The sequence below is a fragment of the Arvicola amphibius genome, chromosome 4, assembly GCF_903992535.2.
Source record: "Arvicola amphibius chromosome 4, mArvAmp1.2, whole genome shotgun sequence".
NCBI lineage: Eukaryota > Metazoa > Chordata > Mammalia > Rodentia > Cricetidae > Arvicola > Arvicola amphibius.
In genome coordinates, this window is record NC_052050.1 from 32806601 (window position 1) to 32819944 (window position 13344).

A 13344-nucleotide genomic window follows, 5' to 3' on the forward strand; every position below is an offset into this window, starting at 1 on the left:
GAAGCAAACAATAAACCCATGGAGACCTACCTCCAATTTGTTTCTAATGTCCACGAAAAGCCACAGAGGCCCATAGTGCTACAGTGGAAAGGGAGCTTGTATGCTCTGCCCACTGCCCTATGATGTCAGCAGACTTGAGTGCCCACTACCTTGAGAACTCAGCCAGCAGGCAGCAGGATGGTAGAATGCCTCCCACCCTCCTGTCTGACCCCTGCACATCAGTGACTTCAGGCAGCACCTAACTCTATGATGGCCCCTTGGGCTCCATGTTCCTGCTGATTACACTTGGTGTCCCATCCTCCCTCACTGGCTCTGAGCTGGCACATGGTACAATGTGGCAGAAGTTGCATGGTGTGAATCCCAGTACCTGATTAGAAGCTTATGCAGAATATCTTGGAATGTTCGTACTGTCACAAGGCCAGATGTCCTGGAGAAGCTGTAGGAGGTATCCATCGGCGGTCTTGGACCCTCAACTTAGTCCAGGCTTTCTCTGACTCCAGCCCTAGCCGCCATCTAACCACAGTTCCATGAAAAAACCCAGTACCATCAACTCAGAGCTCTGAGGATCACAGTCAGTGGTTGTCCAAAGCCACTGTGTTTGGGGGACATTTGGTGTACGGTTGTTGATGTCTGGAACAGATGACCTGAGTCTGTGACCAGAACGAAAGAGGTTGATTGGGTTTTCCTGTTTGGTTCTGGTTTTCCCTCTAGGTCTTGGGTCAAACTCTCTGGCTTGCCATAAATACAGGAGACGATAGCCCATATGTGGTCTGGATCTAACGAGGGAGAAGCGATAAGCCTAAAAGTGACGCAAGGCAGTGTGATGTTCAGAGAGCACTTGCCTGCACCCTTGGTGAACAGGAGAGCGGAAGTCCTCTGAGCCGGGGCTCGCCTTATTTATTGGTGGATCCCCCACATCCCAACTCTGAACTCTTCCACATCACAGAGTTAATCCTCCTGAATCTCCAGGGGCAGGGAGTGGGGACAGACTGTGCAAAGAGACGTCTGGACCTGAGTAATCTTTCCAGAAGTTCTCACTGCTGGCCTGAACAGGCTCCCTGCTGTTTCCAATGCCGCTGCTGTCATTCAAAGGCCCAAGACAGGCTGAGGCCCCAGAGAGTTTGCATGCCATGGCCTCTGGCCCTGAGTGCACTCACTGTGACAGGGCGGGCGGCTGACAGAGCTCCTGTGGTGGGTGCTGCCAACATGCCACCAGCAAAGACAGCAGAATCCAACCCAGCTGCCAGCCCTGCTCAGCGCTGGGAAGAGTAGGTGGGTTTATTTAAAATACTCCCATTACAGTTAGTTAACCTTTATGTTCCCTAAATGAAAATTGTATAAACCTGAAATTTCCGTTGATCGGGTTGCCTAGGAACAGGCAGCAGGTTTTCATAAGACAAAGCAATAGATTGCCACCGATAGGGCTGTTAGGAAGTGAGCTGGTTAGCAGCATTATTCCCATCCTGGTGTCAGCGTTAGGTAATTATCTGCCTGCCTGCTCAGGGCACGCCCATCTTCCTGTGCTAGGGCAGCTTCCTGCAGAAGAGACTTCTCAGCCTGCAGCTCCCAGGATGGGGGCTCAACGGCAGGGCCTAGGGCTGATCACCGTGCCTGAGCTACGAGCAGAAATCTAAAAGACCTGATGTGGTTGAACTTATTTGTTTTTAATCATCTTTCTCCACCTACATGCAAGAGGAATTCCCCCAATAACCCTATTGATGACAGGCTATTACATTGTTTTATGAAAACATGTAACATGAAGCCACTACGTGGCGGGAGACTTGGGAAGTAGTAACAGAATACACCATAATTTTTGTTTGTTTGGTTGGTTTTTCGAAACAGGGTTTCTCTGTGTAACAGCCCTAGCTGTCTTGGAACTAGCTCTTATAGACCAGGCTGACCTTGACCTCAAGAGATCCTCCTGCTTCTGCCTCCCAAGTGCTGGGATTAAAAACATGCACCACTAGTGCCCGGCCCCTACACCATAATTTTTTAAGCTGTTCTAAGATAATTTTGGTAGATCTTTTAAATATTTTTAATACAATATACACACTTGGGTTTTTTTTTTGTTTGTTTTGTTTTCTTCACAAGGTCACTGTCATTTATGTTTGTCTTCCTGTAGTTAGGGTAACTACTGTCCTGGTCTGCCTGGGACCTAGGAAGTTCCCAGTACCAGTACCTCATGGCCAGTGTTTTGATGGCATTTGACCAAACTCCACTTCATCGGTACCCTGGTAGTTCTGTTGTTTGTTTGTTTGGATTTTTTTTTACTTTTTAAAGATTTTGTGTGTGTGTGTGTGAATGTGTGTATGCTTACATGTGTGCTTGTATGTGTGTGCACATGTGGTTTTTCTGAGACAAGATTTCTCTGTGTAACAGTCTCGGCTGTCCTGGAACTCGCACTGTAGACCAGGCTGGCCTCAAACTCAGAGATCCGCCTGCCTCTGCCTCCCGAGTGCTGGGATTAAAGGCGTATGCCACCACTCCCCACCTTAAAGATGTATTTTATGTATCTGTGTGTCACAGGTATGTCTTGTACCTGCAGAGGTCAGAAAAGGGAGTTAAATGGTCCCCTGCATCTGGAATTATGGATGTTTGTGAGCCACCTTGTGGGTGCTGAGACTCGAACCCTGGTCCTCTCCAAGAGCAAGTGCTCTTAACTGTTGAGCCATCTTTGTAGGCCCCATCCTGTTGCTTTTTTAAAAAAATTATTACTCTGTGTATGTGTGTCTGTCTGTCTGTCCGTGTCTGTGTGTGCCCTACTACACGTGGGAAAGTCTTAAAGGACAATTTGTAGCAGTTTTCTCCTATAACATGTGGATTCCAGGGACAGTACACAGGTGGCCAAGCTTGGTGGCAAGAGCCTTCATATACTGAATCATCTCATCTCACCAGCTCCAATCCCTGTGTTGAATTGTTGTTGTGGTGGTGGTGGTGGTGGTGGTGGTGCCTGGCAAACAGCCACATTCATAGACCCTCGCAGTACAAACTCCTACTTGTAGGATTATTAGATCAAAAGATGGGATCATAGTAGGTTTTTATATATTACTAGTTGCCCTTCGGGAAAAATCAAAGTGCTGATTTCTGCCTGTTGTGCATTGAATATGAATTGAGCCCTACAGCTCATAGATTTGAACACTTGGTCCCCAGCTGGTGGTGCTATTGGGGAACCTTTAGGGGACAGAGCCTCTCTGGAGGAAGTCTGTCACTGGGGCAAGCCTTCAGTTGTTTGCTTTGTTATTCTGTTACAGTTTCTCTCTCTCTCTGTGTGTGTGTGTGTGTGTGTGTGTGTGTGTGTGTGTGTGTGTGTGTCTGTGTCTCTGTGTCTCTGTTTGTCTGGGGTGGGGCACACGCTCACACATGTGCAAACGCGCACACACATACACACACCACACACACACACATACACACACACACAAAGGCGCCAGATACCCTAGAGCTGAAGTTATAGGAAGTTGTGTGTGTCCTGGACTCAAAATTTAGCCCTCTGGAAGGACATCTACATTTTTCTTTCTTTTTTTCTTTTTAAGACAGAATCGTACTGTGTCTCCCTGGCTGTCCTGGAACTCACTATGTAGATCAGGTTGACCTCCAGCCCACAGAGATCTGCCTGTCTCTTGTCTCCCAAGTGCCAGGGTAAAGGCTTGTACCACCACACCAGTTTACAATATATCCCTTTAGCCACTGAGCCTCTCAGGCCCCAGGCATTGATGCTCACATAGCCAAGCCCCTCTTTCTGATTGCCCTTTGCTTCCTGGCTACAGAGGAATAGGGCTAGCCACCTCACAGCTACAGCCATGCCCTCCTCCACCAAAGCTCGAGCCTGCGTGTGCACACACCACAACACGTGTGTGGCTGCTACTTTCTGTCCTCCTACCTCGTTTGAGACAGAATCTGCTGGTTTCCCCCTGCATATACCAATTTTTCCGGCCCACAAGCTTCCAGGGACTCTCTCATCTCCCCAGAGGGGTTACGGATGTGCAAGCCACACATCCAGCCCTTCCGGGAACGCTGGACACTGAAATTCAGGTCCTCATGCTTGTGTGGCAGGCACATGGCTTCACCCACTGACCCATCTTCCCAGCTCCCCCAAAATACTTTATTCTGAAGCTATGTGCTTCTTTATGAACTCCTTGTGAACTGCCTGTTCATATCTTTTACCCGTTTCTCTTTCACCTTGCTCATTTCTTCTGATCAACAAAAAAAAAAAACCCAAAAGCCTCTTTATCGTGAACATATTTGTCATGCGTGTTGAGTCCATTGTTATTTTTATTAATATTATTTATTTATTTATTTTTTGTAGTTTGAGATAGGGTTTCTCTGTAGCTTTGAAGCCAGTCCCGGAACTAGCTCTTGTACATCAGGCTGGCCTCAAACTCACAAAGATCCGCCTGCCTCTGCCTCCCGAGTGCTGGGATTAAAGGCTTGCGCCACCACCGCCTGGCTTGAGTCCATTTTTAAAGATATTTGTAGTTACCATTCTTTAGAGAGCAAGAATAATACCTGTTACATGGTTTCAGAGTTATTAGTTTAGGTCAACGTTTCCCCTTGAGCACTAAATAATTTTTCTTTCCTTTTATTTTCTTCTTTGTTTCTTTGTTTGTTTGTTTGCTTTTTGAAGCAAGACCTTCATACATAACCCAGGCTTTCCTCACGCTTGTAATCCTCCTGCTTCAGCATCCCAAGTGCTTAGATTACAGGCATGTCCCACCACTCCTGGCTTTATAATTTCTACTAAAAGCACTAACTCTTTTTAATTGGAGTATCTGGGATGAGCATATCTCTCTCCAAAATGGGTCCTCTGTGTAGGTTCCCCTTTAAAGCAATGTGTACTGCACACAATCTAGCTCACTCTGGCTGCCTCAGACACCATAAGCAACGTAATCTCCTGTGACACAGTGATACCCCTGGCAGCTGCTGAGCCATGTGAAGCTTTTGCTCCTATACTATATGTCCTCAGATTGTTTTTTAAAGAAGATACCCGATTCTTCTTCCTCTGTCCCCATCAGGCCCCCATGCTGTTCCTGTTGGCTGCTCTAAGTGCCCTGCTTTGCTCTGCAACAGCCCATCTCTATCAGCAATGGGTTGATTTACAGCCAACGGTGCTTGTTAAATTTGCCTGTAAACTAAAAGCAAGCAATACTGAGCAGGCTCAGGCAGTCCCCGCAAACCATGCAGGAGCTTCTGCAGGCCACAGCTTTATTTACTGGAGTCTCGGTTTTTTATTTTGCACGTCTTTATTTATGTCGGAGTGCGTGTGCCGTGGCATTCGTGGAGGTCAGAGGACAACTCTGAGACTCAGTTCTCTCCTCCCACCATGTCAGTCCCAGAGAATGAACTCAGGTCATCGGGGTTGAGAGGAAGTGACTTTAACCACTGGACCATCTCCCTGGCCCTACAGTTTTTAATATGGATGCATATTTAGAATAGGATTGGGAGATTTTGGAGGCAAAAGATAAATGGAAAGATTAGCAGCCGCTAAAAGACATGAGTGCTAAATGCAAAACTAGTAATCCATTCTAGTAGAGTCTATGTTAGTTCTCGGGACTCCTTTGGCGAAGGCTGGTGCTAAATGTAACACCTGGCTTCCAGGCCTTTGCCTGCTGGGGGTGGAAGGTGGTATGTTACTTCTGAGCCTCCGACATTCAGTGGTCTCATCTGGGAGATGGAGCCAGGTCTGAGTACCCTCTCTGTTTCATAAAAGAGGGTCTCTCGTGGCCTGATGTGGGGAGTCCCTGGCCTTCAGGGCCATCGAGGAATCTGTCTAAAAGGCCCAACCACCATGAAAGATGATTGTCATTGCTGCCGCAGCTCTTCTCCGCAGGCCCATCCATCCGCGTCCCCAACGCCTTAGCCATTGCGCTTTCGGCGCCAGGTTGCAGCCCCGCGTGTGTATCTTTAGCTTGCGTCCTCGCTGCCCTTCCAGAACCTAATTTCATCCTTGTAGGTTTTTCCAACGCAGGATTTGCACAAGTGGTGTGGCTTCTTAAATATTTATTTTGCAGGCCGTTTGCTCGGCACAGCTATTTTTACAGTGAGTAAGGAGCGAGGCTGAAAATAACAGCCCCGTAACCCGGTGGGTTCGGCGGCTGACATTTACGTGGAATGCATTTGCATCTCATTTGTCCTCTTTTCTGTTTAACAGGTAGAATGTAAGAAAGCTCAGCCAAAAGAAGTCATGTTCCCACCTGGGACAAGAGGCCGGGCCCGGGGGCTGCCCTACACCATGGATGCGTTCATGCTTGGCATGGGGATGCTGGGTGAGTCGGCACAGGTGTGGGGATGGGGGAGCCCAGTGGACTGGGGGTGAGGGTTGTGGCAGCCTGTACCACCCACTGAGTCACTTAACAGTCATTTAACGCACCTGAGCTCCATTTACCTGTGTAAGCTGCTGTTAACTCAAGATCTAGTGAGGGTGATAGGTTCCTCTTTGAGACGGTCAGTTGAGATCATGGTGTGCTTGAGACTGTCTGTCCATCCCCTTCCTCAGACACAAAACAGGACCATCATCCCCTCTCAGCCTCAGCCTTCTTGGCCCAGCGAACATTCCTAAGACCTAAGAATTCCTTGCTGGCCTACCTTGCGTGAACTCAGGCTATATTTTTCTAAAACTTAGGAGAGGCACTGGAGGGTGGCAAAGGGTGGGCACTAATCCTGTCTATTTAAATGATTAACATTTTTCTCTTGGGATATCAAAATTTGCATTTAAATGGATGTTTTAAATAGCCTGTTTTACTCTTTATTTGCAAAAAAAAATGATGAAAGACAAAGTGTGTTTGTTCTGACTAAAAATGATCTCTCCTGGCTTTTAGAGAAATTGAGTTGCATATTATGCCCCTTTCCTTAGAGGTATCTCTGTCCGCCCTGCGTAGATAATTGAAAATCTCACCGCTTAAATGGCATGAAAGATGGAGAAAGCGGAGGAGATGCGTAATGGTGTGGGTCGCAACAATAATTAGAAATTTCAAGGCGAGAGAACGGTATTTTAGTGCAAGTTATTGTGTGTCAGGAAAATACTAATTAAATGGGATAAATGGTCGTTAATGGTAAAATTCCATTCAGGCACACGAGCTGTCTAGTTTTAATGGGTTTTCATTTGGCTTGGCTAAGAGTCCCTCTTCTATATTGTGTGATAAGCTCTTTGTATATTTTCGGATGTGCTGCTGTTTAAATCATTCCTGGCTTAGTTTTAAAACTTTTCGTGCCCTTACAAAGAATGGTATCTCCTTGTCTGAGAAAAATAACCTGGGCAGGTAAAGCTATATTGAAGAACTTTAAATACAGAGAATGGTGCCATTTAGAATATTTTTTAAATGGCCAATCTATTAATTCTCCTCAGATTAATTTTTTTAGGCTTAACAGAGTTTATAAGAAAAACTCCTATTTCAGTTCTTTAGAAACTGCCTGCGTGATTCTAAAACTTAACTAGAAGTAGAAACGTGAAAGAAAAGAAAATTTTTTTAAAAAAAAAAAGCAAGAAATCAGAAAACACCAGTTTGACTATAGCCCAAAGCACTTTCTAAAGCTACAGTAATTAAAACAATATGGTAGGGCTGGAGTGTGGCTCTGGTGGTAGAGCCCTTGCCTAGCATGCCTGAAGTCCTTGCAGAAAACTGGGTGTGGGGGTACACACCTGTGAACTCAGCACCTAACACTCAGAAGTTGACTGTGTATCAAACTCAGGGACTATCTTATGGTAGAAAAGACTGTCCCCAGCTTCTGCCGGCTTGACCCCCGCTAATTTTCTACTTAGCAACAGTGTGACAGCTGTGTGTATTCAGTAGAAACTGCTTTGACTGCTGAGTTTGGATCTTTTCCAGGCTGGCAGTTTCCAGCACCACACTCCCTGGGGTTGCTGGACAGGGGCAGCTGCTGTGTGGTAGCTTGTCAGAGAACAGCCATCTTCTCCGTTCTCTCTCAGGAAGGGAATCAGAGGCACTTATGCAGCGTGCTGCCGCTTAGCTGTGCAGGTTGGGAGATTGGGTATGGGAAATATGTTTTTGGCATCCCACACTTGGTCAGTCTGTGGTAAGTTTATCGAGGTGTATGTCCGTCATCAGCTGTAAGGACAGACACTGGCTAGAGACAATTAATGAGTCTCCATAGATCGATATACATATAAGAGGACATCCGTGTGTTGTGTTTGCTGCAGGCATGTGGAAGCCACAGGTTTCTCCCTGAACTTGGAGCTCACCAATTCAGCTAAACTGGTTAGTCAGCAAGCCCCAAGAATCCTCCTGTTGGCTTCTGAGCACTGGATTTAAATCCGACACCTCCCGTTTTTATGTGACTGCAGGTCCTCATGCTTGTGCGGCAAGCACTTGACCAACTGAGCCTTCTCCCCAACCCCGTAGTTATTACTTCTAAATGATTACTAAAGCCATTGAGAATTATATGGTGTTGCTCTATGGAAGACTACTTAGCTCTTAATATATAGGTACCCTCGACTGGCTTCCTGTCCCTGATGGCGCAACATGGTCCATGGGCCTCTGGCTCTTTAGGAGGAATCAGGAGGAAGACTTCCTGCCCCCTAGCTGCTTCACTGGTTACGTATCTGTCCTCTAACGCGGCAGCGTGGCCTGGGGTAGTCTCCTCTCTGGGTGGGGCCGCTACCTCTCTCCATAGTTCACTGTTTGCATATCAGTCCTGGAGCCCATGCTATCACTGCCCTTAACAGTCTGGCTGATGAGCTTAGCTCCTACAGGAAAATAAAATGAAAAATAAAATTAATTCACTGAAGAGTTAGGCATGGGGATGCATACCTATTATAATCCTAGCACTTAGGAGGTAGAAGTGGGAAGACCAGCAGTTCAAGGTCATCCTTGGCTACAGGGCAAGTCTGAGGCAGTGTGGACTATGTGAAAACCCTGTTGCTGAAAAACAAACAAACAAAAAACACTGAATAATCAGATACAGTGGCACACAGCTGTAGTCCTACCCCTAAGGAGGCTGAGGCAAGATCCCAGGTCATGACCGGTCTGAGCTATACCGTGAGACCCTGCAAAATAAATACTCATTAATGAAGGTAGTTTCTAAGAAGAATATTTAAAAGCAGAACTATAAGGCACTGATGTCAAAACTCTCTCATCCAATGTTTGTTTAGCAAGTGCCAGCATGAGAACCTTGCCTCCAATCCCAGTCAGGAGCTGAGGCAGACATGCTGGTCTCATGACTGGGGCATCATGTGACTGATTTTTAAAACCTTTCAGGATCTTCTCCATCCTTTAGGAGATCTCAGAAAAGGGAAGCTGGCAAGCAAATGGGAATATGGCATTCTTTCTTGATTTCTCTTGATATGGCTGCCCACATCCTTGGGGCAAAAGCAAGTTGTTTGGGCTTTAGCTTTCACAGCCCTTAATAAGATGGAATAAAAGATGGTAAGAATTCCTTAAAAGAGTGTAGGGGGCTGAAGAGGAAGGGACTTGCTCCAAGGTCCCACCTCTTACTTCTGAGCCAGACAGAACCAGAAACAACTGCGCCATCAGTGGAGATGCTTTTGCGACCCGCGGGTCCTGTCCCATTGTCCGTGTTCTGTGGGAGCAGCCACAGTCATCCAGCCTAATGCTGCAGAGTCGTCCTGGGCTTTCTTAATGAAAGAGGACTTAGTAAAACCAAACACGTGACTCTTGATGTATTTGATTCTTCTTGGCCTTCTCTGCCTTTAGCCTCATAGTCCCGCTGCCTTTAATATTCTTGGCCTGGTTGGGCACATGCTATTTATTAAACACGTGATAGAGAGAGAAAGCTCAGTGTTGAAGCCTTGTAAGAAAAACGCCCCTTGGCAGGCGGGGGAGAAGAGAGACGCTACAGGCCAGATAGCAGCTAGCCAAAAAGCATTCTTATCTTCATTTGTCCCAATAGATCCTTGCAAAACCCTGGTACAGTGCTCCCCAACATTAATGCCTTCTAAATTGAAGGTAATAAATAAATAATAAATAAAAAGCAATTGTCGTTGAAAGGCCTGGGAAGCCATGATCTGCACGCGTTCACTCCAGGAGACCTGCTTACCTTCCTGGACTTGTGGGAAGACCCTTCTTTCCCCTAAAATACTGGTTTGTCTGTCCTAATTTGTGCACCTGTTTCTCGGTAGACAGAAGTAGCTCCGAGTTCAGCTGTCCCTTATCCTTCTGGAGCAATGGGTCCATAGAGCCTTCTGAGTCTGTGAGACTGATCTTTGTCTGCTTGCCAGTGTGGTGACCACCGGTTTCATGTGCACGTCAGCACTTGAATATTTGTGATATGGCGCATGCCCCTAAGGGAGTTAAGTTTCCCTTTCAGATAGTTTTTGTTAAAGGTTAAATTAGCGCAGGTGTGGAGGAGCCCCTACAGCTGGGGAGAATTCCTGGACTGTGGAACTTTGTGGACTGGCTTTCACATCCTTGCCTATGAGGGGCTCTTGGTCCTCGCTTGACATCATGGAGCTATCCTCGTAGCCCCAGGCAGTCCTGCACTTGTAGCAGACACTCACTGTGTTCTCTGGATATAAATGACCCCTCTCTCTTGTGTCTTTGAAGTCAAGTGCCTGGGCAAAGCCTTATAAGATACTAGGTGGTTGCCTAAGAGCCTGGATAAGCCATGACCTATCTAAGATGCAGACGCTTCTAAGTTAGGAGCAGAGATCTAAAGCCACAGTTTTGAGAACCCTATGAGCATCCCAAGGATGGGGCCACACAAAGAACTTTCGAGCACACCCGAGTTCTATTATCCCTCTCCTACTTGCGCAGCCACAATGGAAAGCCTCCGTGTGAGGAAGGTGGTCATCCAGGCAGAAGGCTTGATTTTTTTTTTTTTCCCTTTAGTGACAAGAGATAATTACTGTGGGATTGATCAGGCATCCAGAGTACTGGAGCAAATAAATTGTGCAGTGGCCAGTGTGGGAGGGGCCCAGCTGCTAATGGAAGTGGTGGCTGGGTCATCCTGCTGTAATGTGGCTTGATGGAGCGTTCGCGTGGGTCTACTGTAATGTGCTATTGATATGCAGCCAGCCAGTTTCCCCCGTGCGGCCTGGGCCCTGAGCCACTGGAGCAGAGCTGGGCTGCACAGCTGCAAATGAAGAGGAAAATTGAAGTAATGTTGTATTATAAATTTATAATTTCATCTGCCTGACAGAGAGGCTATTCAGTATTGGGGGTATGGAGATGAGATCCCCCAGCGTGGCAGGTGTGGAATTTTTCATCTCCATTCTTTGGGGGATGAGGATATTGGCCTATCCGGAAGAACAGGGTGAGGCCCAAAGTCTGTGGGAACTTGACAGCATGTTTCTTTTTCTGTGTTGAAGACTTTAGGCTCTGCGTGAGGGAGACTATTTGCTATGAAGTTATACAGGTAGCTTGAGTACCAGGAGGGACTAGCCATTCCACTGTTCCGCACCTACATTCAGGGGAAATGATGCATGGGCTTTTGCTCTTCCTGTCAAATTAACACTTCAAATTTAGGACCCTGCTCTGAAGTTAGCAGCAAAGGAGCCATTTTTCTTCAGGAAAGCCCCTAGACAGTAGTGATTTGACCATTTGCCTATAATCCATTTATCAATATTGTTGAAATAGTGCTATCAGAAATCTAGCCCTGAAAGATCTGATTTGATAGCGGATGATTAATTTAGAGAAAAATTGAGCTGCCCATCCAGGATATAAATTCCAGCGAACAGCCATTGCGTATCAAGGACTCTGGGGTCTGGCCACCACTATACTCTCTCTTCCCCATCAGGTGCTCTGAGCTCAGAGGTCTCCTAGGCTTCTGCCCCTCTGAGACCAGTAGGTACAGTGTTTCTGGATCATTCTGTCTTGCCTTCTGCCAGTGAAGCATCATGAGCCTGGAGAATAAGCTCACCAGGACAGAGCCAGTGGCCAGGCCCAGATGAAGTAGAGCAAGCCCAATTGGCCAGTGCGTTAGTTCACAGGTGGGAAGGCTCCAGCTGTAGTGAGGACCACAGCTGGTCATTGCTGAGAATTTGAGCACCTCAGTGCCGCCAGTGACCTGCAAGGGTTTTTACTTTTGGCAAGACTCCACCTCTAAATGAAAGGGGGAAAACCCCATTTTAGGTCAGAGTCATGTGACAGAATCCCATAGGTCTTAATCAGCCTTTTGAATTGACATCTATGTCTCAGTCCTGAATTTCCTGAATGCTAGGAAATCCAAATAGTGAGAGAGTCAGTGGTCTCTCTGGAACCTTCCTTGAAAGAGCTTCATCCCATTTATGAGAGCTGTGCTCTTGCAAGCCATTTGCCTCCCAAAGGCCTTAACATCTAATATGGTATATCAGACGGTTAGGATTCCAGTGTGAATTTAGGGAGACTCAAACAGTAAGGCCATAGTCATCCCCAAGGGAGTGGTCTTGAGCTAGGCCTAGATACCAGGTCTCCTGACTTCCAGACCCATGAGTGACCTAGGTCTAGTGGTGGAGCCAACCCACAACATCTCCAGGGAAAACCCCATGCAAGGCTTAACTTTGGGCCTCTGAGGCATAAGCACTGACTGGCAGTGGAAAGAGTTCCCGAGCCTGACTCGTGATGGGGAGGAGAACGTGGAATGTAGGTGAGCAGGGTCGGGGTGTGCTTGGTATGAGACTCCATGGGGAGGTGGATAACGAACCCCCTGAGCTTGTGCTTCGGGGAGTATGCAAGCAGAGCAGAAACAGGTAGAGTGGCCACTGCTCCCTGTCTTCTGGACAATTTGGGGCCTGCCCTAAATCCACCATAGAAGTGGCTTTCCACTCTCTTTTTGGTAAAAATAGAAGTGCCTCTGACTTCTGGGAGTGGCAAAGATTATTATACAGAGCAGTGGTGCTCAGAATTAGCAGGAAGGCTGGGGAATGGAGCCTGGCAAACAGACAGGAGCTTAGAGAGTTGAACCATCTGAGCTCCAGCTGCCAGCCATGGGACAGCCCAGGAATGGCCTGGTCAGAGGGCCACTTGGTACCTCTGGATGCTGGATTGTCCTGCTGATGCCAGAGTAAACACTCAGAATCACCTGTCATCCTCTGTCCACTGGCTCTAGATGCAGGTTGCTGTGAAAGTTTGCCTTGGCTTGCCTCCCAGGCAGAAGCAGAGTTCATTCAAGTGCTGGCCAAACTGACACCCACCAGCCAGCCACCTCAGAGGCCAAAGCTGAGGGCTAGCCACTGTGCTGGTACAGGACCCGGGTGACATTTTTGAAGTATGGTTGTACTGAGCTAACCCACGCAAGGTGGAAGGAGGCACAATAGATCTCTGGGGACAAGGACAGGAGGTAGTTGTGGTGCTGCTGTGACCAAGGAAGCTACAGTACAGGAAGGCTCCATTCACCTCCACTGTTGTTGGAATCGGGACAGGGCGTGAAGAATGAAGTGAGCAGCACTGAAGTGAC

The 13344-nt window shown here is 47.2% G+C and overlaps 1 protein-coding gene across 3 annotated transcripts in view; it reads left to right on the forward strand.

Annotated features, from left to right (window-relative positions):
* Positions 1 to 13344, forward strand: part of Msi2 (musashi RNA binding protein 2) — a 363569-nt gene that overhangs the window by 309140 nt on the left and 41085 nt on the right. For all 3 annotated transcript variants that reach the window (XM_038325574.1, XM_038325575.1, XM_038325576.1), the window contains exon 9: positions 6146 to 6260. In XM_038325574.1, the coding sequence (XP_038181502.1) occupies positions 6146 to 6260 (115 nt within the window). The remainder of the gene's footprint in view (positions 1 to 6145; positions 6261 to 13344) is intronic.